Here is a 25863-nt window from a genome sequence, read left to right as displayed (position 1 = left end):
GTAGTGGGCGCTCCAAACGGGATTCTAGAGGGTCTGAGGTTTAGGGCTGAAAGGTGTCACCGAGAAATGGGGTTTCCGTTGCCGGGACCCGGGGGCTGAAAGCTTGTTTTTCTTTTTGCCCCTGTTTGCGGCCAAGGGTCCAGAGGGATATTGGTGTCTGAACAAGGGTATTGTGTGAGAAGCTGTGTTGGGATCTGCATTCAGATATTCCAGGGCAGATCCAGATTGCGGTATGACATGTCTGGATCATTCCATCATTCCCATGTATTTCGACTGGTGCAAGCTTTGTTAGTTGAGTTAGTTAGTGTACCTTTGTGGCGCGCCGCTTTAGCGATCAGGCCCAATACGGACATCGTGGAAAGCGTGCAGTGACAGGGGCGCTTCACTCAAAACAATTGCTATAGCAGCGCAAGCATTTATGGGTGCACACAATTCACAGCAATAATCAGGAACTGCAACCACTCTTCGATTGCACTGTCGTTGCTTGGTGATGTGTCTCGTCTGAATCAGGGCCCTGCGACTGTCTCATCTCTTCTACAGCAGCCCCTCTAGTCAATCACACACTGTAAAAATATCACTCTAGTCCAGATGCGGCGGCCAGCATGCCAGTCCAATACCTCAACAACCATTCTGACGGATACGAGATCGCCATGGTAGCTATCGACCTTCCAGACCGTTAATTTACTTTCCATTCGCTTAACAAGGGTCCGGAAAGCCTTCCGTCGCGATACCTACCCGTCCATCTTTCCTCCTACGATCAAAATAACATTCCTTGACTAGATTTCCGCTTTTGTGGTGGAACTAACGCCAAACCTTGTGCATCCCGTCGAGAACGTTTTCTGGCTCGCGCCGAACCCGGTTTCGGTCGAGAGCTATAGCCATATGGTTTTGTTAACTGATCTGGGCGGTTGATGGAGGTGAGTCTGGAGCGAGTGGCGTGCCTCTCGAACATCGACAAGTGCGCTTGGGGGGATGGGTTTCTGGTAGGAAGTATGAAGGTAAAGAGACTAACTACTCCCGCTCAAAGGCTGTCCTGGTGAAAGACGATTTAAAGTGATTGATCACCACGAGATTCGCATCGATCAGTTCCTTCATTATCTAAACTCAGCGGTAGTTTTACATACTTCATCATGCCTCACATTCATGATAACGCTGTTACCAATGGCATCAACGGCCACACAAATGACTATGAGCCAGTCAATGTCATCATCCCCATTGGCGGTATCGGTTCCCGTTTTGCCAAGGAGGGATATCGGTTCCCAAAGCCCCTCATCAACATTGTTGGGCAGCCGATGCTCCTATGGTTGATCGAAAACCTCAGCCTCCGCCCCAAAGACACTCTATGGATTGCTGTCAATGAGCAGATTGACCATGAGTTCAGAATCGGTCAGCTTGTTAGCAAGAACTTTCCGAAGGTCAATATGAAGCTTCTACTGCTGAGACATCAGACGAAGGGTGCTAGTGAGACTGTAAGTGCATCACCAATCATCACCTTTGCCTATATAACCATGGTCTAACACTGCCCGCCCCGCCTCAGCTATACATGGTCACCCAGAGCATGACCAAAGAGCACCTGCGATACCGAACTGTATCTCTTGATTGCGATACAATTTATTGGAATGACATCTTGTCATCTGTGCGGAAGCTACCCAGCGGCCATGGTGGCTGCTTCTACTTCATCGACCAGGGCGACAAGCCCATCTTCTCTTACATCCAGACAGAAAACGAATCGTAAGTTGCCAGTCCAATTCCTACCTTGCCTCCCATGCTGACTTCTATGTCCAGACCCGGCGCAGAGCGGATTGTCGACATCCAAGAGAAGAAAGCAATCAGCAACAAAGCCAACACAGGAGCTTACGTCTTCCCCTCCGCCGCCGACCTCAAGACCTGGGCCGCTGAGAACCTCGACGTGAAACATCCCGACGGTGCTGAAGTCGGCGAGTACTACACCTCACAAGTCATCTCCATGATGGTCCAGAGCGGTGTTCCCTTCATCGGCTTGCCTCTCCTGAAGAAGGACTTTGCTGTCGTTGGCACCCCAGAGCAGCTGCAGGAGCTTCTCGCTGCTCTTAAGAAAGACAACCATAGCATGCCTGCCACGTTGAAGAAGCGCAGGTTCTGCTTCGACTTGGACATGACCCTCGTGGGAGTCCCCGCTGTTTCGGGTGATTACTCAACCTGTCCACCTATCTCTAAGAATATTCGTCTTGTGCAGCAGCTGTACAAGGCTGGTCACTACATCATCATCGTAAGTACATCAGACCTATTCTCCAAGTTATATACTGACATACTCCCAGCAAACAGCTCGCAGGATGAAGACTCATTCCGGCAACCCCGGCAGAGTCCTCGCTGACGTCGGTCTCGTCACCTTCAAACAGCTCTCAGACTACGAGATCCCCTACCACGAGATCAACTTCGGCAAGCCCTATGCCGACGTCTACGTTGATGACTTGGCTGTCAACGCCAATCTCGACACCGCGCGTGAACTCGGGTGGATCCTCGACGAGCCTGAAGTCACACCTCGTCTCGGCCAAGTACGTAGGAGTTCGGCCGAGGATGTCAAGAAGGCTGGCATGATTGCCGCGCGCGACTTCAACACTGTCCAGATCATTAGGGACAAGGTCATTAAGTCGAGCAAATCTGAGGCTATTCTCGGTGAGCTGTATTTCTACGCTCACATGCCGCCTACACTGTCTCGTATCTTCCCTTCTGTTTATAGCGTGGATTACATCCCCGCCACTTCAACCTATAGCATCACCATGGAGAATCGTCGTGGCCGCACATTCTCACATCTCCTCGTCGGGCGCTCAATCACCAAAGGCCGGCTGACAAAATTCCTGGAGACCCTTCACACTATTCACACTGCACCAAATACCACTTCACAGCCGGTCATGGACGTCCCCGAGGCGCTTGAGGCTAAATTTGCACCAAAGGCGCCTGGTGATCACCCCATCAACATCTACGCCAACTACGGTACCAAGCTGCGCAGTAGGTATTTCCAGCACCGCGATCGCTACGATGCGCTGGGTCCATTAGCTGCCTCGCTATTTGCGCGCCTAGATGAGTTTCTCGACACATATGAGGCAGAGGAGAAGGGCGTTCACGCAAACGTCATCCACGGTGATCCCGTGTTTAGCAACGCCATCATTTCAGATGATGAGAGAACTGTCAGCTTCATTGATGTGAGGTGCCAGCTGGAGAACTATCTCACTCCCGAGGGCGACATCAACTACGATCTCGGAAAGGTGTTACAGTCGCTGTGCGGGTATGACTACATCCTCTTCATGAGCGCTAATAACTATGACCTCACGGGAGCCCTAGAGGATGATAAGCCGCTGTTGGATGAGGCGGATACTGAGTTGCTGAACGAGCTGCAGGAGCAATTTTTCGACTTCCTCAAGAACAATTATTCTGTGAGGCTACATCGCAAGACTCTGTTCCGTGTCACAGCTTCTCTTTTCTTCAGTCTAATTCCTCTACACCGCAAGGAACTGGGAGCTGTATTTCTGCGCATGTGTAAGGAGACGTTGGATAAAGCGGGTGGTATTGGTTATTAATTCAGTTTGTGGCGTCATTAATGTACATATTTCCTCTCTAGCTCAAATCACTGGCCTTTTCTTAACGGATGATCACACTGATCCATTTCTTTATCTCAGGCTTTGCATGTCGTATACTAATACCGTATCAGGTAATTTCTAACGATTAGCGCTTGGAAAACAAGGCCCACTTTGCCCGCCAAATTGTGGACTGAGCGTCAAAGACATGCATCACGACCTTGAGTAGACTAAATGCCATTCTCTCAACTGCTAGTTTTATGTAAATAATGTACATGCGTTTGCACTTGAATTTAGAAAAAGTGTATTAATTAAGGAACTAAAATAACTAGCATAAAGGCTGGATATTCTCGCTTACAACTTACCTTACTCCTATCAATCTTGCTAGAACCAATCGGTTGCTCACCCTGCCTCGGTCTCAGGTTCGGTTCTGGGTCCACAATTCTGCCACCTTCGGACCGCTCATTTAAAACTTTACGACATCCAAATCCTCGGAACGAACGTACGAAGTTCCATCCTCTTGCTCAGTTGTTCTGGTGCCAAAAGCCCGTTACCCACGCATCTAAGACGAGAAACGCCTCCAATTCCAGGCGACTCTGTAGCAGGCCTGTGCGATTGGCAGCTGATGACGTATTTGTTATCCGATGGCACCGACATCACACAGAAAAGTCAGGACTGGTTGTTTCAACTGCAAAAAACGCCGAGTCAAGGTAAGCATTCTTGCCTGTTCGATCGTCCTTGTGTAGAATCCCAGTAGTCACAACTCCATCCCTTTGTTCAAGGCTCGGTATCCACAGCTAGAATCGGATATTTCCACGTTGAGAATCATGCAGCTAATATCCTTGCTTGTCTTCCTGACAACAGTGCAGCGAGGATAAACCGAGATGTAGGGCTTGCTCTCGCCGAAATCAGGTCTGTCAGTACCCGCCGAATGTCATCGATGAGATACCATCACTACCGGACCGCCCGGCTTTATTACCAGAGAGGGCGTCATCAGCCAACGCCGCATCCGGAGTTCTCTTTGACCTTCAAGATATGAGACTACTCCGCCACTGGATCACATCGACGAGTCTGAACATAGCAAAAGGCCCAGAGATATGCAACTTCTGGCATAATACAGCCACGACCGTTGCCCTTCAACATCCATTTGTTCTCCAACAAGTTCTTAGTCTCGCTGCTTTACATGTCGCATACCTCAACCCAGCAGAGCAGTCTGAACACATAGTTATTGCTGCGTCACACCATACTAGATCCCTTCAAGGCTTTCAATCTGCTATCACTCAGTGCAATAACGATATCGGAAAAGATTGTGGAATATTCCTATGGTCTTTGCTGAACCTACTTTATGTGTTTTCTATAATGGGCCGGTTTGGACGTGATAATGACACCACCATTGAAGATCGAAGGACTCGTGTATTGGGTGCAGATTGGATTCCCTTGACTCGAGGCATCACTTCCATCTTCCAAAGCGTCAAATCCGCCATCGAGAGCGACACCTTCAAGGTTCTTAGAAGGTTCGGCGGTTGCTGGGAAAGTCTTGACTCAAAAAAGGTGCTGTGTGAGCAAGATAAGCATTTTGTTTCACTAGCAAAGATATGGGAGGACAACAATGATAAAGCAACATATGACGAGACTCTCGTGATTCTTCGCAAATGTTATGCTTTCACCAACCTATTTGAGACTAAGAATACCGAGCTCGAAACGACAAGCGAGTGGACGAGTCACAATAGAGTTACCGGGCCTGTCGTATTTATATTGTACACACCTGAACACTATTTTGTACTCCTCAGACAACGCCAGCCGGCAGCAATTGTGCTGTTTTCTTTCTTCGGAGCTTTGATGCACACCCTACAAGATTGTTGGGCGATGGAAGGATGGGGAAAGGATATTGTGTCTGTAAGTGATGACCTACTAGGAGAGTATTGGAGACCGTGGATTTCGTGGCCCCTCCAACTCGTGCAACTTGGTGGAAATCCTTAAGTGGCCCAAATGTATGATCTAAATGAAGAATTAGCATTGCTAGCAAGATTTGCAGGTAAACACGAAGCGCAATCTTAACGTTCCAATGTAAAGATGCGATGATATGGATCGATGACGGCATCAGTCATTCGTATACCACCCCTGATGTACAAAGTACCCGAGGCAAACCGAGGCAGCAACAAGTTGCGGTGCGAGATGGCTAGTCTAGATTGTGGGTTCTTATGCGAGTTTTTGCGAGGTGTTTTGCCCTTGTTGGTTAGCGCCAACTCTCAAGCAAGGATCCCCTTCGCCGAGGGCTAGCGTTAATGCAAGCTTAACCATCCTGTCATGGCCGTTAAATTGTTCCACCGCGCAAGTAGAACATAATACAGAACTGAAATCCGTTTAAGAGAGCCTGACCATGCCTTGAGAGATGAGAGCCCTCTTCCGCCCCTTTAAATCCTTAAGTAGCTTTCCTCTCCTGCTTATCCCTTCTTCCACACAGTCCACCGCCCTAACATATAACTTCAAATCATCATCTGCCTACGATCGAAACACCAAGAACCTCAAAGACCACGCACGAACATCGATATATAGTAATTTCGAAGATGTCGAGCACAGCACATTGCACGGAACTCGGCCCAACATGCCCAGTCGAAGCAACAACGTACGGCTACGCACCAGTCCTGGGCGCAAATGCCACCCTACTTACTGTATTCATCCTTTGCGCCATCATACAGCTAGTGTTTGGTACCTGGAAACGGGTGTACTCCTATTCGTTTGCCATCTTTTTCGGATGCGTTTTGGAGGCAGTTGGGTATGTGGGGAGGTTAATGATGCATCAGAATCCTTGGTCGAGCTCAGGTTTCAGGATGCAGATCATCTGCCTTATTATCGCTCCATCATTCATTGCAGCTGGCATTTATTTAACTATGAAGCATTTCATCCGGTGCAACAACCCGGAATACTCTTTCCTGAAACCTCAGCTGTACACATGGATTTTTATAGGCTGCGATATTGGGTCGATCTTGTTGCAAGCTGCAGGAGGAGGGATTGCAGGCTCTGCTGGCTCGGAAAACCAGCACTTACTGGACATCGGGAACAATGTTATGATTGCCGGTATTGCCTTTCAAGTCGTTACGATGGTTATTTGCGGTATTTTAGCCTCGATCTATGCCGCACGCCGATGGCAGCATAGGCACAAGCCTGCAGTTGGTAAATTTTACCAAACCACACAGGTCTTTATGTGCGCCGTGGGGTTCGCATACCTGGTTGTACTTATTCGATGCATATACAGGTATGTGATGTTTACCTCATCCTGTCCATGAGAGGAATACTAATTACGAGTCGATTGTAGGCTACCTGAGATGGCCGGCGGCTGGGGAAACGAGTTGATGCGGAACGAGATGGAGTTTCTCGTTCTAGATGGCTTGTGAGTTCTCGATCATTAGAACACTTGAGAAACTAACGGCTGATGTCAATAACAGAATGGTTGCGCTAGCTAGTGTCGCTTTGACGATTGTCCATCCCGCCTTCTTCTTGCCCGCTATGAGGACTACTCGCAGCGAGGAGAAGGCTTACGGTTTATCCTCATTTGTAAATAGCACTGGAGCTATTAGTACTTAAGTATTAATATTTATAGAGTCTCTATTGATTTAGCTAGAAACTGTGTTAAATATAATACTATTTTAATATAAACAGAAAACGCTTAAGTAATTCTTAATAAATCTCCAAATATAGATTAATATATTACTTTAAATAATATTAAATAAACCTACTTTATTAATTATTAATTCTTACCCCTAAGTACTAGCCACTATCTTAATCTACTTATAGCCAGCCTGGCCTATAAATCCCCTTATAGTCCGGATCTAAGAAGGGCTATTAAGCGACAGATTTGTACTGGCAGCCTCCGAGTGATCGGTCCAGTTCTTAGACCACTCTACCCTGACCTCGGTAGTGATGAGTTGGTCAGCGGGGATGAAGATCTTGTTACCCTTATGACGACCATTTTGACTGATTTGGAAAGTGTAGTTTAAGACTTGAGTATCTGGATAGTGTTAGGGGATTGAGCTGAAAGATATAGGTGAGTGATAGAGAAGATAGAAGATATATCCAGGTGGTGTTATGGGACTTATACAGATGACAAGTTCTTCTAAGATCTCATAGAGCGCTTTTGTGCCTTTTATCTCAGGCCTCGATAGAGAATAACCGAGCCTGCAATATCACGGCTTCGAATGAGATGTTCAAGAGTTAAGAGCAGTCAACATCATACACTGTCATCACTCGAGTTGAGCCGGTGGCCGGTTGATGGCTGTGACTGGATTATGGTCCTGCGCGCTGGTTGGCATCTACTGAAGACGAGTTGGTCATGTTTCGTGGCTCGCTGATATTCCTTCAACTATTCTATGCACATCCCAGGCGACAACGTGAAGTGGCGAGCTGATCACTTAAAGAGACTATCTACATACAGTGATCCAACCTGTAACGGGTGTCCTGGAAATTTAGGCTGTGGCTAGCTGGATGTGGTGGTCACTCTCGGCTACAGTGTGTCGAAGACACTTCCGCGTTCGGAACTACACCCTCTCGCTGAACGTAGCTTAGATGGTATCTTGTGGCAAGCTGATCTTTTGTGATGAGCTCACCGCGCACCGCAGCGTGAAATATGTTATATCATGTCGGTCACTTGCATGAACTTCTGTCCCAAATTGTTCTATGTGGCTGCCTGGAGACGTTCCATAGAGGTTTGACCTTGTGGAGTTATCTGTCGTGAAATGAGGCGAGACTCGCCGGCTAGAGTATATATCCCGAGCGTAGCCTCCTGAACCTCCTTTCATAAATAATCTCTGTTCGCTTCAATGGGGTTCCAATAGGCTGAGGCGTAAGGTAGAGAACGACGGTAACATTGATATAGACTCTGTAATAGTAGCGACTTGGCATATCGACAAAGTGCCAGAATTCTTGAGCATCCAGATAGATATGTCCGGTGTAATACATCCAAGATTCTCCTATCTTATGTGTATGTAATTTGAAACTAAGACCCCACAGCTGATGGCTCACATCACGCGCCTCACACACGTATAAACTAATAAATTGACAGCTTTTGATGAGTGAAATACAGTTGGAATCCATATTGGGCGCACAAAATATAGCTATCCAAGATCAATTTATGCATCTAACCACTAAAGCAGTTCTCGGCTAAGCGCTATGGGAAAGGTAGAGCGCGGTGCAACGCTTTGAGTTGCAAATAGTTATTGTATCGTCATGATATTAGTAAACATGCTGTATAGATATGGAAGAAAGCTCACCTGGCAAATGTCTCGTGCTGTGCATATAGTTGTACTTCTTCGTAGGTGAGCAACCGTTGGCATGTTTGAGACGGACAACGGATGTTGTCGCAGGCGCTCTTGCCTAGCTGTTCCAACTGGGATCCAATATGTTTTTGTAAGCAAGACGTGCAGAAATCGATTGCATGTTTGCACCTTGCTCGCAATATCTTGGGGAATCGTGAGATCTTCCATACCCAATCACCATCGAATTCAACACAGACTTCTATCCATTCATCGACAGCATCATAGGAGACGTTATGGATAGATTCAGCACAGATGACGCAGTCAATGGGAGTCTTCTCAGTCCGGAGCAATTGTGTGAAGATAGGGACCTGTAATGTTTTCCGACCTTCGTCGATGTTATATAGTCCAACATGGTTGAAGTCTGCTTTCAACGGTGATCCGACCTCGCTTCGAGTTGGGCGTCTATATCTCTGGTCAAAGGGCGAATGCATCAAGCCATTTTTCATCATCTTGAAATGCAGGCGTGCTGCCACCTTTCTGGCTTTTGGTGTGAGTCGGGGCTCGACAAAATAAAGGGTTTGCATTAGCTGCAGAATCGTGTCATAACTGTCGACGATTAGTTGTTTTGTTGTTTCTAGACTATTGACTGCATCTTACATTCTGATCACTGAGAACTCAGCTTTTTCATTCCCTAGGTACTGTAATACCTGCAATAAAGAGCTGCGATCATTTATGTGAACTCCTGCCGGGGAGCAGCCACAAGGACATGGCAAGCATATCTCTAAGCCTCGAACTTTCCACCAAGTCTCTCTCAATCGTGCTAAAGACGAGAAAATTGATTTGAGAAAACAAACTGAACAGACGGGATTCTCGCATCCCAACCTGAGGTCTCTCTCGATAAATTCGTTCAGGGGCCTAGGCTTAGAGAAGCCAACAGCTTGCCTGAACCTGACTTTCTGGCACACACAGCAGGTGACGAGTATCACCGACTGCAGAGCTTCGGTACCAAGCCAGTCTTCGAATTTGGTGTAGATATAAAGAGCTTCATTAGCACTCATCGCCCTATCGAGGGCCCCTTTGAGATCCTTAGCCATTTGAATTTGAATAGGCATGGGAGGACGGGAGTCTTTGGCAGTTGAAAGCGGCGGGTTCAGTAATTTGTTTACTATGGTTGATCTGGGCGTGGTCATTGATATCTTTGGCTGCTTCAGATGCAAAACCTGACTTTGAAGCTCATTGACAGCATACGCCATAGCCTTCGTGTCATAAAGAGCGTTCTGTAAATCATGATTTGAAGTTAAGACGTTTGATCGTAGAGAGACTGATTCGTCCATCCTATCGTAATACCTAGACATCAGTAGCTTATTCTGACTAATTAGATTACTAACGGTTTCTTGAAGACTTTCAATTTGTCTTTCTTGGCTGCAAAAAATGGTCGCCATATCGCCTTCAGAGCGTTCCTCGAAGACTTGATTACCGAACTCCAAATCTTTTGTATTGAATTGGTTCTTTGAAACTGATTGCATTTGGAGGCGCTTTTCGTCTTGTACTTCGAAGCATTCTTTGGGTTGTTGCCCTTGAGGATGCTGTTGATCCATGAAGGGCTCGGGGCGAATATGTCGTACTTTGGTCCTTCTCTTCATAATGGAAACTTTGACCTTTAATGTTAGAAGATATGTCCAAGTAATGAACTAGATTGTGGCTAAGAGCTTACTGCACTACGCTGAAAGTAATAAATATACATAACTGGACTTGGTGTTAGAGAAGGATAAAGGTGGAAACCGGAAAGCATGCTCTTCGGTCGGAAGAACAACAACAAGGAAGATCAAATGCCATCATTTAAATCCCATTATGAAATACCAGGGTTTTGGCGACTTTATTACGTCATGTCTTAGAATTCGTGCGTTGGAAGTCAAATACTAACAAGGGTCGGTCTAACTAATGACTCGAAGTGGGACGAAACAGATGTACTCAGAGCGGCACAGACTGCTCGTGGTTGGTCCCTCCTCACAATGTCTTTTATATGAATAATATTGCATTCTTTACCCTAATTAAAGACGCCGAAAAGTGCCCGCTGTGCTATTTTACATATTGATCACTTAATGAAACATGGACTGTTCTTCTGAAAACAAATTATAAGGTTGATATTAGGAATGTGGTTTCCGTGTTTATTGGAACTACACTAGACTCAAATGCATCTCTTCAGAGTGCTTCTTTCTTCAGGTCCACACCGAAAAGCGTGGTTGGCTTATTATGCCTGACCAATTGCTACGGCGTAAAGCTAATAAATAGAGTTTAACTGTAGAGCTTTGACAGAACCGTTAAAACTCAATTCTAAGCGAACTGAAAGAGACCTAAGAATACGGTGTACATTGTCTGGATAAGATATGCACTGAAAATGAGGCTGATTTCTTAACCTATGCCAGTCACGATTGCATAGTATCTCGTATCTGAACGCAATAGGAAACGCCGAGATGACACCTAAAGAATTTCTAAATATGGACACATTGCCTTTAAAGACGCGAAGTTAATTCGTATTTTTCAGTGTGTTGGCTTGGTATGTCTCGTTGAGATGTTATAAGCTTTAACTGTCAATCAATATGGACTATGACGGTACCTCAACAGTGTAGGATAAAACTGCCTTGTCAATCATTAATTATCGCCCTAGATAACAGATGCTGTCTTAATGCGCTTATGGCCAGCCCCGCTCATAAATCGCCTCGCAGTCCGATTCTCAGAAGGTTTATTATGCAATAGATTTATACTGGCAGCCTCTAAACCCCATATATTGTCTTTACCTTGCCCTAGAGCGCGTGGGAACCATAGCTCTTTCTTCTTGATCACAGTTTGCTTTGGAGTTGCAGTGTAGCTCAATAATAGCCGAAAATAGCGATGCAATCAAATTCATATTGCTAACATTGGACGTCCCCGAACCTATCCTTCTCCAATGGCTACTTGGGGCCAATACACGAATGGCCAAAAGCAGACGTGAACGCTGCCCAAGCCAAGCACTCTCAGTTTTAGACAAGTCAAACTTTGACCAAAACAAACAGTTCCTTGTTCTGCCATTAAGCTGCCGTGGTTTTAGTCTTGCTGAACCTCCAAGGCTTGATCTTCCTCTCGAAAAGTTCATCGACCTCGGCCGCAGTGCGTCTAGAAGATGTTAGTACATAGTGTAGTATACTGTTTGATGTTCTGCTGCTTACCCCGATGTATCCGGCAGTAGAAGCCATGTGCCAATAAGGAAAGGCAGTCCGACACCAGCGTAGAACCAGCCAGTCTTGAAACCCCAGTTCCACTTGTTAGCATTGACCATATAAGGAGTGAGTACGTTCATAATAACTCCAGCAACACAAGTGCAGGCAGCTCCAAACCCAGCGGTATACGGGCGAAGACGCAGAGAGGAGATCTCAGCTATGAAGCCCCAACCAGCAGCACCGTTAGAGATCATTCCAACATCTGAAGACTTTTAGTATCATGGCACGACCGGATAGTGGAAGAGACTTACTCCAGAGGCATACGAACAGCACAAAGATGTTCGAAGTCGCCGTTGTCCTAGGGATCAGACCAAGGATCCCAATGACCACACAGGATGTCCATGAAAGCGTCGTGGCGTAGCATGAGATACGACGTCGTCCAATCTTATCGGCTACCAAAACGACGATCAACAGCGTTGTGATGTTGATAGAAGACGTAATGCATTTAATCGTAAAGGGGTCAGCCAGGCCGGCTTGCTGGAAGAAGTAGGTTCCGAAGGTCGCAAAAAGTGTTAGACCAATGAATTGCTGGGTCAGGTTCGGCCACAGCGAGATGACAGTTCGGAGGCCATCGATTCCACGAAAGATGGCATACCAGTGCTCCTTCTTCTGCTGGGCCGCGACCTCCCTCTCATGCTCAAAGGTCTGGACGATTATCTGGTACTGACGCTCTTCGTCATAGTCGACAACGCCACGGTTGAGCCTCAGCAACTGCTTCTTTGCACGATCTGCGTTACCGCGACTGACGCACCAGGCAGGTGACTCTGGGAGGAAAACGTAAATGAGACACATGATACCAATCTGAGCCCACTGGGTGTAAATTGGGGTGAGCCAAATGTTGGGGTTCTTTCGGTTGAGAAGCTGCAAGGCGATATAGGCGAAGAAAGATCCGATTGTCCACCAGAGACTGTAGCACATGAGAAGGCCTCCGCGGATACGGGTAGGCGCACACTCCGAGATATAGACTGGCAGAGTCGATTGAAGACAGCCAACTCCGACACCCGCTAGGAGCTTAGCAGCGAGCCAAACGGGCCAAATCCTGGCTAGGGTCTCGCATAGGACACTGCTGACAAGAATAGTCCAATAGGTCCACATGGCAGTCTTGCGACCGTATCTGTCGGACAGAAAGGGGATCGTCAACATGCCGATGATCTGGCCGACAGACATGATGGAACTCCAGCCGGCTAGGATAGGAGCAATGAGGTATTCGTCTCCGTCGGCATTGGTCGCAGTCGCAAATTGATGGACGAAGCCCTTGTTGGCGATGATACTGCCGTTGATACTGGCTCGGATTAGTACGACACGCGAAGGTATTTAGAGAGATGAGAGAAACGTACCCAATCTGATATCCATCGGTAGCAGCGCTGAATGCAGCAGCGAAGCAATACGCCGTAGCAACTTTGAAGACCTTGACGGTTTCCCACAAGCTCAGGGATTCGTATCCCGAAGAAAGCTGCCCTGCTTGGACTTTGACTTCAGATGCTTTCATGGCTTGCTCGACGTGGAATCCCGCAACATCGTCGTCGAGCTTGGAGGCATCCACTTCGTGTTTGGACTTGATGGAAGACATGTTAACTATTGTTGATGATAGGAGAAGATGGATGAGTGATGTAGATCAACAGGCTGTCGGGCGCATGCCTTTAAGTATTCTCGTCTGATCCAACAGTATGGATCTAATATTTTTCCCCATGGGGTTGTCGCGAGGGCTTTGCTCAAGATGTCGGGGAGAAATACCGGGGGCGAAGGTCACGGACTGCAGTCTATTCCTTGAGTCTCGTGGCAGCTGATAGAATGATGTGGGGTACAGCTAGCTTCAGTAAGATCACGACCATCAAAGATGCTGCATAGCTCTGGTTAATATTTTAGCCGTTTGTTGCAGTTGAGCTATTGGTGATGTGAAGGCTGGAATACACGCTTCATGGTTGCAAATGTTTTTCCTACTGGATCTTACCACGAAACTAGTGCAGAAATATTGAAGTGTTTGCTCAGTGGCGGCTCTAGACCTCTGATATTGTCAAACACGGGACTAACCACGGGGAGACTCCCCGCGGCCTACACCCTGATTGGGCTCCGTTGATTGGCTGACGAGGTTCCAACTGATCGGGGAACCTCCCCGGCGACCAATCAGAGACAGATAAGCGATGGGGCAACAACTCAACCTCCAGAGACATGACAGTGACACTTTTATCAATCTCGGTTTATCTTGGGGCGAGAATCACCATTCTCGGGCTTTTGTAATCCTTGATTCTTCCTTTGGAGAATTAATTATCCTCCTGCTTGCTTCTTACTGCGTGCCATCCTCTCCAGACAACGTGGTCCGGGAATCGAACAGTTCCAATCCCCAAGTAACCATGGCCCAAGAGTTTGAGCATATCGCAAACGACTTACTCCCCAAACTTCATCGATGCATCCGACTTCCCCAGAGAATAGCCAGATTCGAAAAAGCCAGCCCGTCATTCTTTGGCCTCAAGGCTCGCACCGCTGAGCATGACATCAACAAACTACCCTCCCTGTCTTGGGGGAAAGGATCCGACTTTATCTTAGATTTCGGCATACATATGGTTGGATATCTATCATTCCACTTGGACTACGTTGGGCCAAATATGGACGCTCCATGTAGACTGCGTCTCACGTTTGGCGAGTCGCCACTTGATGTGACGATGGATATGAATGATGTGAATACCTGGATCAGCACTGCTTGGCTTCCCGACGAGATCATCAATGTCGACATATGTCCGCAGACAATAAACCTACCTCGCCGATACTCTTTCAGATACCTACGCGTTCAAATCATCGATACCTCTCCTAAGTTCAAGGTATCGTTCTCGAACATACAATGCGAATCAGTCAGCGCCGTCAGTCAAGACCATCACGTCGAAGCAGTTGAGTTTTCAGATCCTCTTCTGCAAGACATCGACCACGTTTGCATCTCCACACTACGAGACTGTATGCAAACCGTATTCGAAGATGGCCCGAGACGCGATAGGAGGCTGTGGATTGGGGATCTCCGCCTACAAGCGCTGGCAAATTACAGCACATTCCAGGACTTCAACCTTGTCAAAAGATGTCTTTTCCAGTTTGTAGTAGTTCGAAATGCGGATGGCTCATTACCAGCCTGCATCTTCGAAAAGCCCACGTTGACGGCTTCGACAGACTACATCGCCGACTATGACGCTCTATTTGCCGCCATTGTTTATGACTATGTTGAGGTTTCTGGGGACACGAGAACCGGGAATCTCCTTTGGGAAACTGTCCTGGACTGCCCAAAGCGAATGCTACGCAGTCTCAATCTTACCTCCTTCGCCTTCGAGGCTGAAAGCAGCAAGCACTTTATTTTTCTCGACTGGGCCAAAGGTCTTGATAAGAGCGCGGGAGCACATGGCTTGCTACTCTATTGCCTGAAAATTACGAATAAGCTCGCTATGCAGCTGAATAAGCAGCCTCCGTATGACGAATTGATCCTCAAGATGACAGGCGCTGCGACTTCGTTCCTGAAGGATGGTGTCTTTGTATCTGGAGAATCCCAGCAGGTCAGCTTTGCGTCAGCTGCGTGGCTAGTTTTATGCGAAGCCTTCCCTCCAGAAATCGCCCGAAAATCTCTCCTCGCCACGCTTGCACATCCAGAAGCTGTGAAGCCACTAACCCCCTATCTATGGCACCACGTTTGCGACGCTCTCGCAATGGTTGGATGCTATGACGAATGCGTGGATCTTATTAAGTCTTATTGGGGCGGTATGGTGGAGGCAGGGGCTGACACGTTCTGGGAATGTTATGATGCGGAGGATTGTATGGCGAGTCCGTATGGGGATGTGCGGAATAACAGTTGGTGTCATGCTTGGAGCTGTACGCCGACATATCTGCTCAGGACAACGCTGCGGCAGACGGTTAAGGCGAGAGGCGTGGGTAAAGTCACAATTGATGAGCTAGATCAAAGGTGGATTAAAAGGTCTCTCAGTGATGTTGTAGGATAAGGATGATCTGTCAGAAGTTGGCGGGTTTATTAATCCGGACCTCGTCTTGCTGTCAAGGGATCGTGGCCAATGTTTGTCTACCTAACTGATAAAACATTAGGCCTCATGTTATAAGTAAAAATAAACTCAGCAAAAGGTAATCTCAACTGAGGCTAAATTTATACTAAATTATCGTACTCTTTTTTCCATTTAGGATCAAGATACCGAGTTTTCTTGCCTCGCCTAGGGTAAGCCTTTTCTCCGCAACAAGTAGATGGCACCAACTAACATAGAATTCAGCGCTAAGCTACACTGGACTAGCATGCCCCAGCTTTTCACTCCGCTTATTTCATTCATAAACCCTGCCTGCACACGGTCGGGGAGCAGCCGAACGTCCCAAGTTACTCTGCTCAATACCATCTCTCCTATCCTCCGCGATGCAGTCTCAAGCCCACACTCAAGACGATGCTAGTCGCCCGAGAAAGAGAACTCGTCTCGACCCACAGCCGAATGAAACGGGCAGAGATGCCCAACCAACCCGAAGACGTGTTGCTGTAGCGTGCAAAGTGTGTCGCTCAAGGAAGACGAAGTGCGACAGCCGCTGGCCTGTTTGCAGCTACTGTGAGAAGAGCAACTCGGAGTGTCGGTATGATACTGTTGACTCGGCAGATCGGCCCTTGTATGTTTTTCCTCTTCCTTTTCTTAACGACATGAACTGACCAAGATCTCTCGCGGCTAAAGGAGTCATGACTTGGGCATGCAGATCTTACAGGCCGTCCAAGACCTGGCTCAAGATGTAAAGGAACAACGGTCTTCGGGCGTAGCCGATACACCCTCTCAAACCCACCAGCCAACGAGGCACAATGAAGCTGACTCTCTGGTCAACTTGACTGCTACACCGCAGTCCATTGCAGTTCCCGAAGGTCACGTCGAAAGATTCTCCGAAGGTCTCGACAGCGTCTTGAAATGGAATGTGTTCCCTTTAGATGTCAACCCTATCCCTATCGATAACGGAAGCTTGATGGCTATGCCAGACGAGCTCCCCCCAATAAGTTTCCCAGAGCTAAAGAGGCTGCAGAAATGCTATCTCAGTACTGTCCACAGCGTCAATCCCATTCTAGACGTCGCTGTACTCGACCAGTACGTGATAAAGGTTTCAGAAAATGGACTGGACTGGACGACGCAGACATGTCTTGTTGCCCTTGTGTGTGCCATCGGTGCATTATGTCAGGATCCGCATGTCGAAACACCCAGAAGCAACAACAGTTGGGATGTTGACCAAACGACGGATATTGCTTATAGGTACTGGAGCGTCGCTTGTAAAAGGCTTGGGCGAGCAATGAGTCATAATACATTGGAGTCAGCCCAGTGCTTGTGTTTGGCAGGGTAAGATGCTTTGATGCGAGGACATACCTCTCGTAGTTCTCGAATACGGAGGCAAGCATATTGACGTGAGTTACAGCATCTGGTTCATGTGCAATTTACAGCCACTCGAGGCCTGGAGGTACTTCACCATGGCCGGAAACTCCTGCTACTCTGCAATATGGGCGAGGTAAGACATAATCAGGTTATCAACGACGATGCCAATGCTCACAATTTGTAGGGAACCCACTATGTCTGCTGGGCCGCCGAATTCCCCCTCTAGTCCACAAGCAATCAAGCAAAGCATTTTCTACACTGCATATAAATCGGAAGTGTACGTAAGCAGCCATGCCTGTATATATTATGACTAACACACCTGGACACACATAGCGAGATCCGCTACGAAATACCCAGTTTACCAGGCTCAATGCTGGAACACATCGAGGATCGCCTCACGTTTCCATCGCCACCAGCAGCGAACTGTCTGTTCGACGAGACTATAGCTTGGTACTACTTCCTCGCAGACATCGCTGCCCGACATTTGATCAACCGCATCATCGACGCCAAAGTCGAGATCTCTGGATGCCCCAGCGAAGCGCAAGCCAACTCTTTACTGCGTTCATATGAGGTTTTTGGCTCGCAGCTACAGGACTGGTATCTGTCCCTCCCACCAGAAATATCGTTCCCGCCGCCGGATGCAACTATTTCCTCCGAGTCGAATATCTACAAAAGAATCCTCCGTTCGCGGTATCTATTCATCAAGGAGCTTCTGTGTCGGTCGTTCGTACGGCTGTGTCTAAACTACGACCTCAAACTCCCCAGTGCTCTGGATGACGAGATTGTCCGTATAGCCTCCTTGGGCCTCCAGTACTGTGCCTGGAGACTGAAAGCTGTGGATCGAATGAACAAACTGGACCATGGACTGTGGATATGGATTCGAAATAGTACAGCTTGTTCCATGATACTGATTGGTGCTGCTCGGAGCCTCCAGTCCCAGTCCGCAACTGCATCTGGGCGACTAGTTCTTCCTGGAGATTGGCGTGAGACCGTTGTTAGTTTCTTGCATGGACTTGAGAAGTATTCTCACGAAACGAGAGGTGGCGTAGCTTCATGCTATCGACTTGTGACATGGGGTCTTGACGGGTTTCAGCCAAGCTCACCAAATATTATTTAAGACTTGTAATAGATCTTATTGTACTTCATTCTTGTAACAACATGCATCTTAGTCTAGCTGGAACTTTGCTCCTGTCCTCAGGCGTTCCCCATATTTGTAGGAGATAACAATCATAGTAATCATAGCCAAAGATACACCCGCAAGCAGTGTATTTCCCCATCCCTGGCCAATGGTATCAAACATCTTTGGACCCGCAAGAGGCAAAAGCGCACCTCCAATACTCCTAAGCACTGTATTCGCCGCAGTAGCACTAGCAGCATACGTAGGGAACGCGTCAACCAAGTAAGTGCTCACAGATGTAAACACAGTGATCATCCCAAAGCCAATCATGAATGTGCCGATAACAGGCACAAACCAAAAGACTCCATACTCTGTCGTCCATCCATATATCAACAGACCGACTGGGATTATCGCACTGCATGGGATCATGAGGGGGAGGCGGTACTCGGGCTTGAGTTCGCCCCCTCGGGCCATTCTTCTGAGAATTGGATCTGAGACCATGCCGAAGAGTATCAGTCCGACAATTTGACCGCATCCGAAGCCGAGATAGATAAGACCGACGTTGGTGACTATGCCGTATCTTGTTTTGAAGGTTTCGGAGACCGTCGTGAATAAAAGATATAGAGTTCCGTAGGCGATCGCGGTCAGGAATGAGAGACCAAAGATGATCGGTGACAAGAAAAGCATCTTCAATGGGCGAGCCAGACTTCTTTTGATGAGTTGTCTGTGCGGTGTAGTGGGTGATAAGTCTTCAGTGTCACGCTCCTTTCGTAGTGTCTTGAGCTTCTTTCTCTGAATTGTTGGATGATGAGTCTCTTTTTGGACGAAAGCGCAGACAACAAGAACAGCTCCAGTCTGTAACACATATCAGTACAACCAGGATATAGAAGTATCAGAAACGAAGTTCCCTACCATTATAATAAGCAGCCAAAAGTTCCACCTCCACCCCAGACCTCTCGAGACATACGCGCCAACAGCAGGTCCAAGACTCGGGCCCAGCAAGACAGGCATGTTCCAAATAGCCATAGCTCGACCACGCTCCTGCTGAGAAAAACAGTCTGCAACACTCGCAGGTCCGATAGTTAACGGACACGCGCCGGCCAAGCCGGTCAGGAGACGGAAGATTATAAGCATGGGCATGTTGACCGACAGAGCGCATGCGATGTTTGTAAGTAGGAAAGTGACCATGCAGATGCGGTATATGGGGAGTCGACCGTAGATCTCGCTGAGCGGGGCGAGGAAGAGAGGACCGAAGGCGTAGCCGAGGAGGTAGATTGATACCATGAATGAACCAATGTTGGGATTCGTTTCGTGCATTTCGTCCATGATGGGCTGGATTGCTGGTGCGATCATGGATGATGCAAAGGGGCTGTTGTGAGGGGGATGTGTCAGCGAAATGGAGTATATCTGGGCGCTTTGATGAGAGCACGTACGTTAAGAGTGTCAGAATAGATACTATCATGATATTTATCCATTTCTTGGACTTTGGCCAATTCAATGGTAGATCTGGGTCATCTGGACCGTTCGAGTCCAGGAAATGACTGACAGTCTGAGGCAAGCCCTCGCGTTCATCCTTTTCTGTCATGGCTGGTGTTGGAGGAAGGGTATCCTGCGAGGTTGATTCGATGTTGTTGGCCATGTCTACATTGACCGCGATGTCGATGGTTAGGACATAGGCGATGGCAGTCGATGAATGAGAGTCATATATAGTCAACTACTGATATCAATTGGTCTTTGAACAGCTCTTGTACGGAAGAGAAATAAGGGTTATGGAGGGAAAAAAATGCAAGGCCATTTACTTCGGATGCGTCCATCGGATCGCCATCGTAATCATGGTGTTTAAACCCGTCGGCGGAGCTCCCCGATACAAAACCCACTAGGCACCCTTCCGCCACCTGTCAGCAGGTTGCATACGCTAACAAGGGTTATACCAACCGAGGCTTAATGTCGTTAGCCTTCCGGAGTGCTCCCCTAGTGCTCCCCTAGTGGCTAGACTAGTTTCTGCTGTATTAAAGATGAGAGCCTACAGGATCAAGTGACTCGTTATGACCCTTGTGGCTGTCTTAGGGTATTCTGAAAATAAGAACTTTGCTTCGGTGACGGAAAAAGTACGTATCTCGTTACACCAGAGGTAAATTCATTGCGATATGGTTTCTTTCAACTTTTTCTTTAAAGCTTCAAGTTCGATAAAACAATCATTCAACGCATTATTCTTTTCCCGAGCTGTTGACTTAGATAACTGGTAAACACAAACTAATGCATGTCCAAGATTCATGATCAAAGAATAAATGCCTCCATATACTGAGAGCTTAGCCAATATGACAGCTTGTATGAATCCCTTCTCATACTATCTAATACTCCTCAAAGCCCAGTCCATCTAGTTGTTGCCTCCACACGCAAATCCCCCTCAAGCAAAACCTTGTTACTGCTCGATCCTACCAATACTGTATACAAACCTTTCTCGCTTAGCCAGCAATGTAACTCCTCATCCCAAAAGGATGTAGTAAATCTATCCAGCGGAATTTCTACCCTCTTCGTCTCACCAGGTTGCAGGTACGTTTTCTTGAAACCCTTGAGTTCCTTTTTAGGTCTCTGGATAGAAGACGTAGCCTCGTCGGCAGCGATGTAAAGCTGGGATACTTCGGCTCCAGGCACGGAACCAGAGTTGGTGATTTCGAAGCTTACGTGCGAAGATGTGACGTTCAGCTTTTCGTACGTAAACGTAGTATAAGATAGACCGTGTCTATACATATCATGTCAGTTTGTCTTAAGCAAAGTCTCGTCCTCTTCACTCACCCAAATGGATACAGCACTTCGCGCTCGACCTTTTCGTAATACCGATACCCAACATAGATATCTTCACCATAGATAACACGTCCCCTCTCGCTACCAAAGTTCAAAAAGGTCGGCGTGTCTTGTATACGGCGTGGAAACGAAAGCGGGAGCTTTCCACTGGGGCAGGTTGTGCCGAACAAAACATCAGCAATACCATTTCCAGTCTCGTTTCCAGCTAACCAAGCATGCACGTGAGTCTTGGCTCCTTCAACCCAGAGCATGCTGAACGGAGTGCCGCTCTGCGTAACAACGATGGTGTCAGGAGCGGCAGCCAAGACAGCCGACGCAAGCCGAGGAAGTGTTCCAGGAAGATCCATATGAGGCCTGTCAAAGCCCTCAGACTCTTGGTCACTCGTCATCCCAACGCACAAAATGGTCACATCGGACTGTAGCGCTGCGGAGACGGCCTTCTGGATCCCGACTTCAGGGTCAACTGCACTTGCTAGACCAACTCTCCCAGCACCACCGCCAAAATTGACCACGCCTGGCTTGACGAGCTTGGAAGACGGTGCGCTCGCATACTCGATGGTGATGCGGTACTTCTGGCCCTGAACAAGGTGCATCTCAGCCTTTTCCTCGACAGTTCCTTTACCAAAAAAGAATGTCCCGCTGCGCTGGACGAGACTATTATCGATCAGGAGTTGACCATCGACATAGAGTCGCGCAGTGCCATAGACTGCGAGCCCAAACTCAAAAGGTCCTGATTCTTGAATGACGAGATCGCCTTCTACAGTTGTGTAGAAGAGCTTGTCTAGTTTCGGATGCGAGTAGCCCATCAGTAGCCAAGAGGAATTAGGTAGATGGCTCTCGTCGATAATCTCGCGGTCAGGTACACTGGGACTCTGACTGTAGAAGCGCATTCGCATACCCGGTGCTCCCTCCGGCGTGGTGATCATACCCCCCTGCAGCAGTGGATTCCAACCTCTTGCCGAAGCACCAACTTCGTAGCGTACCTCGACATCAGGCGGTAGTTGGGCCACGATCCCGTCGTAGGGAGAAACAGTGTAGTAAGGCTGAAGATGGGCAGAGCCGCCTCCACAGAAGGAAGTGGTCTTCATGTTTGGTCCGATCAACGCAATGCTTTTGAAAGGTCGCTTGAGGGGAAGTTGGCCACTTTCATTCTTCAATAAGACAACGCTGTCGCCTGCGAGCTTTCGGTTGAGCTGCCTATCTTCGGGAAAGTCGCGTCCACCTTCTTCTGCAGCAACAGGAACGTTTGTGCATCTTTGTACGAACTCGAGAACGTTTCGCGCTCGCGTGTCTATGGTTGACCGGGACACCTTTCGGGTCGATACTGCAAGGTCGAGAAGCTGGCCACGTTGTCTCGTTGGTCCTGGCATTTCGAGATCCAGTCCTGCATTGACGGCTTCGGTAGTAGAGTAAGTCCCAAACCTACAGCAAGTGATGAATGTTAGTATCAGCTTTGGTTTAGGAGGGACTGCGGGGATTTCTGCGTACCAATCGCTCATGATCAGACCCTTCCACTGCCACTCCTCGCGGAGTAAAGAGTCAAGGAAATCCCTGTTTTCCGAAACATGTTTGCCATTGACTTTGTTATAGCAAGCCATGACACCGCCAGGCGCTGCATCACTAAGCGCGATCTGAAAAGGAAGCATGTGTATCTCCCTCAAAGCGCGCTCACTCGCAACAACGTTAACTCCAACTCTCTCATGTTCCTGGTCATTCGCCAGCCAGTGCTTAATAACGGACACAACGCCTGTAGACTGTACACCTTTGATGTAAGCAGCAGCTAATTTGCCCGTTGCGTAAGGATCCTCTGCCATCGACTCAAAGCCACGGCCACCGAGGGGAGATCGCTGGATGCACACTGTAGGACCGAGCCAGCAGTGGGCGCCCTTCGCTATACACTCGTTACCGATCAGCGTGCCTGCTTTGTACAGGAGGTCTTGGTCCCAGGTGGCTGCTAAACCGGTACCACAGGGCAGGCAGGCAGCAGGTACGCCGTCGACGAATTTGGTTCCTCGCACGCCATTTGGTCCGTCGCTTACACGTATGGATGGAACGTTGAATGCTGGGAGCGGGTTCGTGTGCCAAAAGTCTCGACCTGAGGAAAAAACGAGGCAAGTTAGCAAGTCGAATGGTCTGGGGGGAAGAGAATGCTGAATTGCAACTCACCAGAGAGTAGAGATATTTTGTCAGAGACAGATGCATTTTGGATGACATGTTCAACATCAAAACCGTTGGGCACGTCATCGTGGGTCGCTCTCTTCAAAACCATGGTTGTATAAAGATGTGCGTGTCAGGAAGACAGAATAACTCAAGTATAAACAATGCCCAAAACGGGCTAAGGCAGTTGGTTACCCAACTTTTATATCTTGTGAAGGATAAACATTCACGGAGTAATACGCAAGACCTCGCGGATGACCCCGATGGAGCGTGTGGGGAAGTATCGGGGAGTCTCCCCGATCGGCCACGAGACATTGGTAAAGATGATCAACCGAGAAACGACCCTCGCACTACCCCTTCTAGTAACTCTTTCAAGTTAGAACAACCCCCATTTGGCTCATGGAGATACTGCTGCACCGATGCCGCACCCCGCGCGACCGCATCCTTCCAAGTCTCAGGCAGCGCCACACTCTGCACAAGACGAAAAGCGTCATCCTCTTTTGCCAGGCGTTGCGCCTTGTCAACAGCAGCCAATATCAGTGCAGCGCTTGTCGCCACGCGAATACCGTACCAAGTCCCCTGATGCCGATGCCCCGCGACCTGATCGAGTTTCAAGATGCAGAATCGCACACATTGCGATGCGTATGAGCTGATTGTACCGTGTAGCGAGGCATCCATCTCATCTGCCAACTGGTCCACGCCGAGTCTTACGAAAGGCCGTGAAACTAACTCGCAGAGGGATATGTACCTATGCCGCAGAATAAAGACCATGGGGTCGGCGACAGCATCCGCCGTGTAGCCTTGGGGAATGTCGAAGTGGAAGATGGGCGGTAGTGACGAGTACCAGTCTAATATCTGCGACTGCATCATCTCGGCCTGAGAAATCATGCGACGCACTTGCCTCTCACTAGGAGTCTCGGGCGCCTCCGAGTTCATCTGCACAAGGCGATTGATCACGTGTCGCGCGGCGATTTCGCTGAGGTAGTAGTACCAACTGCGCTCCCTGTCGCTGGCATCGGGATGAGAGCCGAAGTCCGGGGGGCGGGGAAACGCGAGGGGCACGTAGGCATTGTCGAGGATCGGTGGAGTCGGTAGTGGGAGTTCCAGCCTCAGTTCGCATTCAGACTTCCAGATTGTAAAGCATAGAGCCTGCATAAGGGTGAACTCGTTGGAGCTTTCATCGTGACTTGACAGTTCCCCGTGTATTAAGCCAAGGGTATTCCAGGCCGCGCCGGCTAGATTGAAGTGTTTCCAGGCCTCGAGGGGCTCTAGGCGATGCATATACCATATTCCCGCGAGGCATAGGCATTGAACAGCCTGCACGGTGTTCTGAGCCGACGCATAGCCAAGACGCTTCACGGCCACGCTCCAGAACTGCATCGATAGTTCTATCTCTGCCTTCTTTTCAGGCGTTGCCTCATAGCTGCTGGACAGGTCTGTCTGCGAGTCTGTTATAGCCGCGTTGGCACATACCAAAGCCACGAGGCATGCGCTGGTCGACCAGTCGAACCCGTGCTCAGCAATATGTAACATCATACGATGCAGCTCCTCAAGATCAATGATGGGATTCTTGGTGTGCAGAGCTTCAATGTACTTGGTCTCCAGCCATGCGAGCTGAGGATAGCTTGTGTCCGGAACAGGGTAACTGCCTAAACCCGAGGGATTGTTGTCGGCGAATAGACAGCAGTTTGGCCGATCTGTGGCGAATATGTTCCAGTTGAGTATTGACTCGACGCCCTGTGGTCGCACAACAACATTCTGCGATACAGCCCAGTTGTCAAGATTCGGCTGAAGCACCGACGATGAGAGAGAGTCAGCTGTTTGCGCAGGCGACGGTTGCGGCGAGTGCTGATTCTCGACTATCCTGGTCAAGTGGTGAATGGCCTGTAGGATCTCCGCTCCACTGACCGAGCTGCTTAAGTTAGTAAGACCAGTTCAAGAGAGACAGTTGCACATGTCATACCCTGTACCCTCATCTTCTGGGTAGACGCAGGGCAAGCGGCGCTTGAGGCAGAAGCCACAAGTTGGCCTGCTATTGTCGCATCTGGTTTTTCGGGTGCGGCACTTCTGACATGCCGTGACACCCCGGGATTGGGATCTGGGGAAGGGAACGTGAGCTACCCGAGATGAAGAAGCGTCTGCCATTGATTGCAAGCGACTGCGGTATTGACGGTGGAGATGGGTATGTAGTGTTGAATGCGAGTGTAGTGTCGGGGAGGGCCGATAGCGATGATTTATCAACTTATGCCAGGGCTGGAAATTCATCGGAGTGGGGCCCCGACAGCACCATTACAGTACAGCACGCACAGTCACAGTAGATTGGGTTGGGTTAGTGAGTCTAGACCATCCACA

The 25863-nt window shown here is 48.5% G+C and overlaps 10 protein-coding genes across 10 annotated transcripts; 5 read left to right on the top strand and 5 right to left on the bottom strand.

Moving 5' to 3' along the window:
- Positions 1-1130: 1130 nt before the first annotated feature.
- FMAN_14420 (uncharacterized protein) lies at positions 1131-3557 on the top strand (the record flags this gene model as incomplete). Its single annotated transcript, XM_041825112.1, has 4 exons — positions 1131-1469; positions 1538-1731; positions 1786-2248; positions 2298-3557. The coding sequence occupies 4 exons, from the start codon at positions 1131-1133 to the stop codon at positions 3555-3557; spliced, it is 2256 nt and encodes a 751-aa protein (XP_041690525.1).
- Positions 3558-4198: 641 nt separating this feature from the next.
- Positions 4199-5534, top strand: FMAN_14419 (uncharacterized protein; the record flags this gene model as incomplete). Its single annotated transcript, XM_041825110.1, has 2 exons — positions 4199-4264; positions 4419-5534. 2 exons carry the CDS (start codon positions 4199-4201, stop codon positions 5532-5534), a joined length of 1182 nt encoding a protein of 393 aa, XP_041690524.1.
- A 587-nt stretch (positions 5535-6121) lies between these two features.
- Positions 6122-7139, top strand: FMAN_14418 (uncharacterized protein; the record flags this gene model as incomplete). Its single annotated transcript, XM_041825109.1, has 3 exons — positions 6122-6810; positions 6871-6945; positions 7001-7139. The coding sequence occupies 3 exons, from the start codon at positions 6122-6124 to the stop codon at positions 7137-7139; spliced, it is 903 nt and encodes a 300-aa protein (XP_041690523.1).
- A 1678-nt stretch (positions 7140-8817) lies between these two features.
- Positions 8818-10449, bottom strand: FMAN_14417 (uncharacterized protein; the record flags this gene model as incomplete). The annotated part of the gene is made up of 2 exons (XM_041825108.1): positions 8818-9412; positions 9464-10449. 2 exons carry the CDS (start codon positions 10447-10449, stop codon positions 8818-8820), a joined length of 1581 nt encoding a protein of 526 aa, XP_041690522.1.
- Positions 10450-11874: 1425 nt separating this feature from the next.
- Positions 11875-13633, bottom strand: FMAN_14416 (putative maltose permease (MalP); the record flags this gene model as incomplete). Its single annotated transcript, XM_041825107.1, has 4 exons — positions 11875-11959; positions 12013-12265; positions 12315-13345; positions 13401-13633. 4 exons carry the CDS (start codon positions 13631-13633, stop codon positions 11875-11877), a joined length of 1602 nt encoding a protein of 533 aa, XP_041690521.1.
- Positions 13634-14666: 1033 nt separating this feature from the next.
- On the top strand, positions 14667-16034 carry FMAN_14415 (uncharacterized protein; the record flags this gene model as incomplete). Its single annotated transcript, XM_041825106.1, has 1 exon — positions 14667-16034. One exon carries the CDS (start codon positions 14667-14669, stop codon positions 16032-16034), a length of 1368 nt encoding a protein of 455 aa, XP_041690520.1.
- Positions 16035-16770: 736 nt separating this feature from the next.
- On the top strand, positions 16771-18549 carry FMAN_16246 (uncharacterized protein; the record flags this gene model as incomplete). The annotated part of the gene is made up of 4 exons (XM_041825105.1): positions 16771-17153; positions 17476-17565; positions 17617-17709; positions 17766-18549. 4 exons carry the CDS (start codon positions 16771-16773, stop codon positions 18547-18549), a joined length of 1350 nt encoding a protein of 449 aa, XP_041690519.1.
- A 48-nt stretch (positions 18550-18597) lies between these two features.
- On the bottom strand, positions 18598-20188 carry FMAN_14414 (uncharacterized protein; the record flags this gene model as incomplete). The annotated part of the gene is made up of 3 exons (XM_041825104.1): positions 18598-19404; positions 19462-19918; positions 19983-20188. The coding sequence occupies 3 exons, from the start codon at positions 20186-20188 to the stop codon at positions 18598-18600; spliced, it is 1470 nt and encodes a 489-aa protein (XP_041690518.1).
- Positions 20189-20910: 722 nt separating this feature from the next.
- FMAN_14413 (uncharacterized protein) lies at positions 20911-23623 on the bottom strand (the record flags this gene model as incomplete). The annotated part of the gene is made up of 4 exons (XM_041825103.1): positions 20911-21292; positions 21346-22776; positions 22843-23449; positions 23521-23623. The coding sequence occupies 4 exons, from the start codon at positions 23621-23623 to the stop codon at positions 20911-20913; spliced, it is 2523 nt and encodes an 840-aa protein (XP_041690517.1).
- A 215-nt stretch (positions 23624-23838) lies between these two features.
- On the bottom strand, positions 23839-25656 carry FMAN_14412 (uncharacterized protein; the record flags this gene model as incomplete). The annotated part of the gene is made up of 2 exons (XM_041825102.1): positions 23839-25423; positions 25475-25656. 2 exons carry the CDS (start codon positions 25654-25656, stop codon positions 23839-23841), a joined length of 1767 nt encoding a protein of 588 aa, XP_041690516.1.
- Positions 25657-25863: the final 207 nt, after the last annotated feature.

The sequence above is a fragment of the Fusarium mangiferae genome (assembly GCF_900044065.1).
Source record: "Fusarium mangiferae strain MRC7560 genome assembly, contig: FMAN_scaffold020, whole genome shotgun sequence".
Classification (NCBI taxonomy): Eukaryota; Fungi; Ascomycota; class Sordariomycetes; order Hypocreales; family Nectriaceae; genus Fusarium; species Fusarium mangiferae.
Note: the sequence above shows the minus strand (reverse complement) of the source record. Positions and strands in the feature narration are given on the sequence as shown.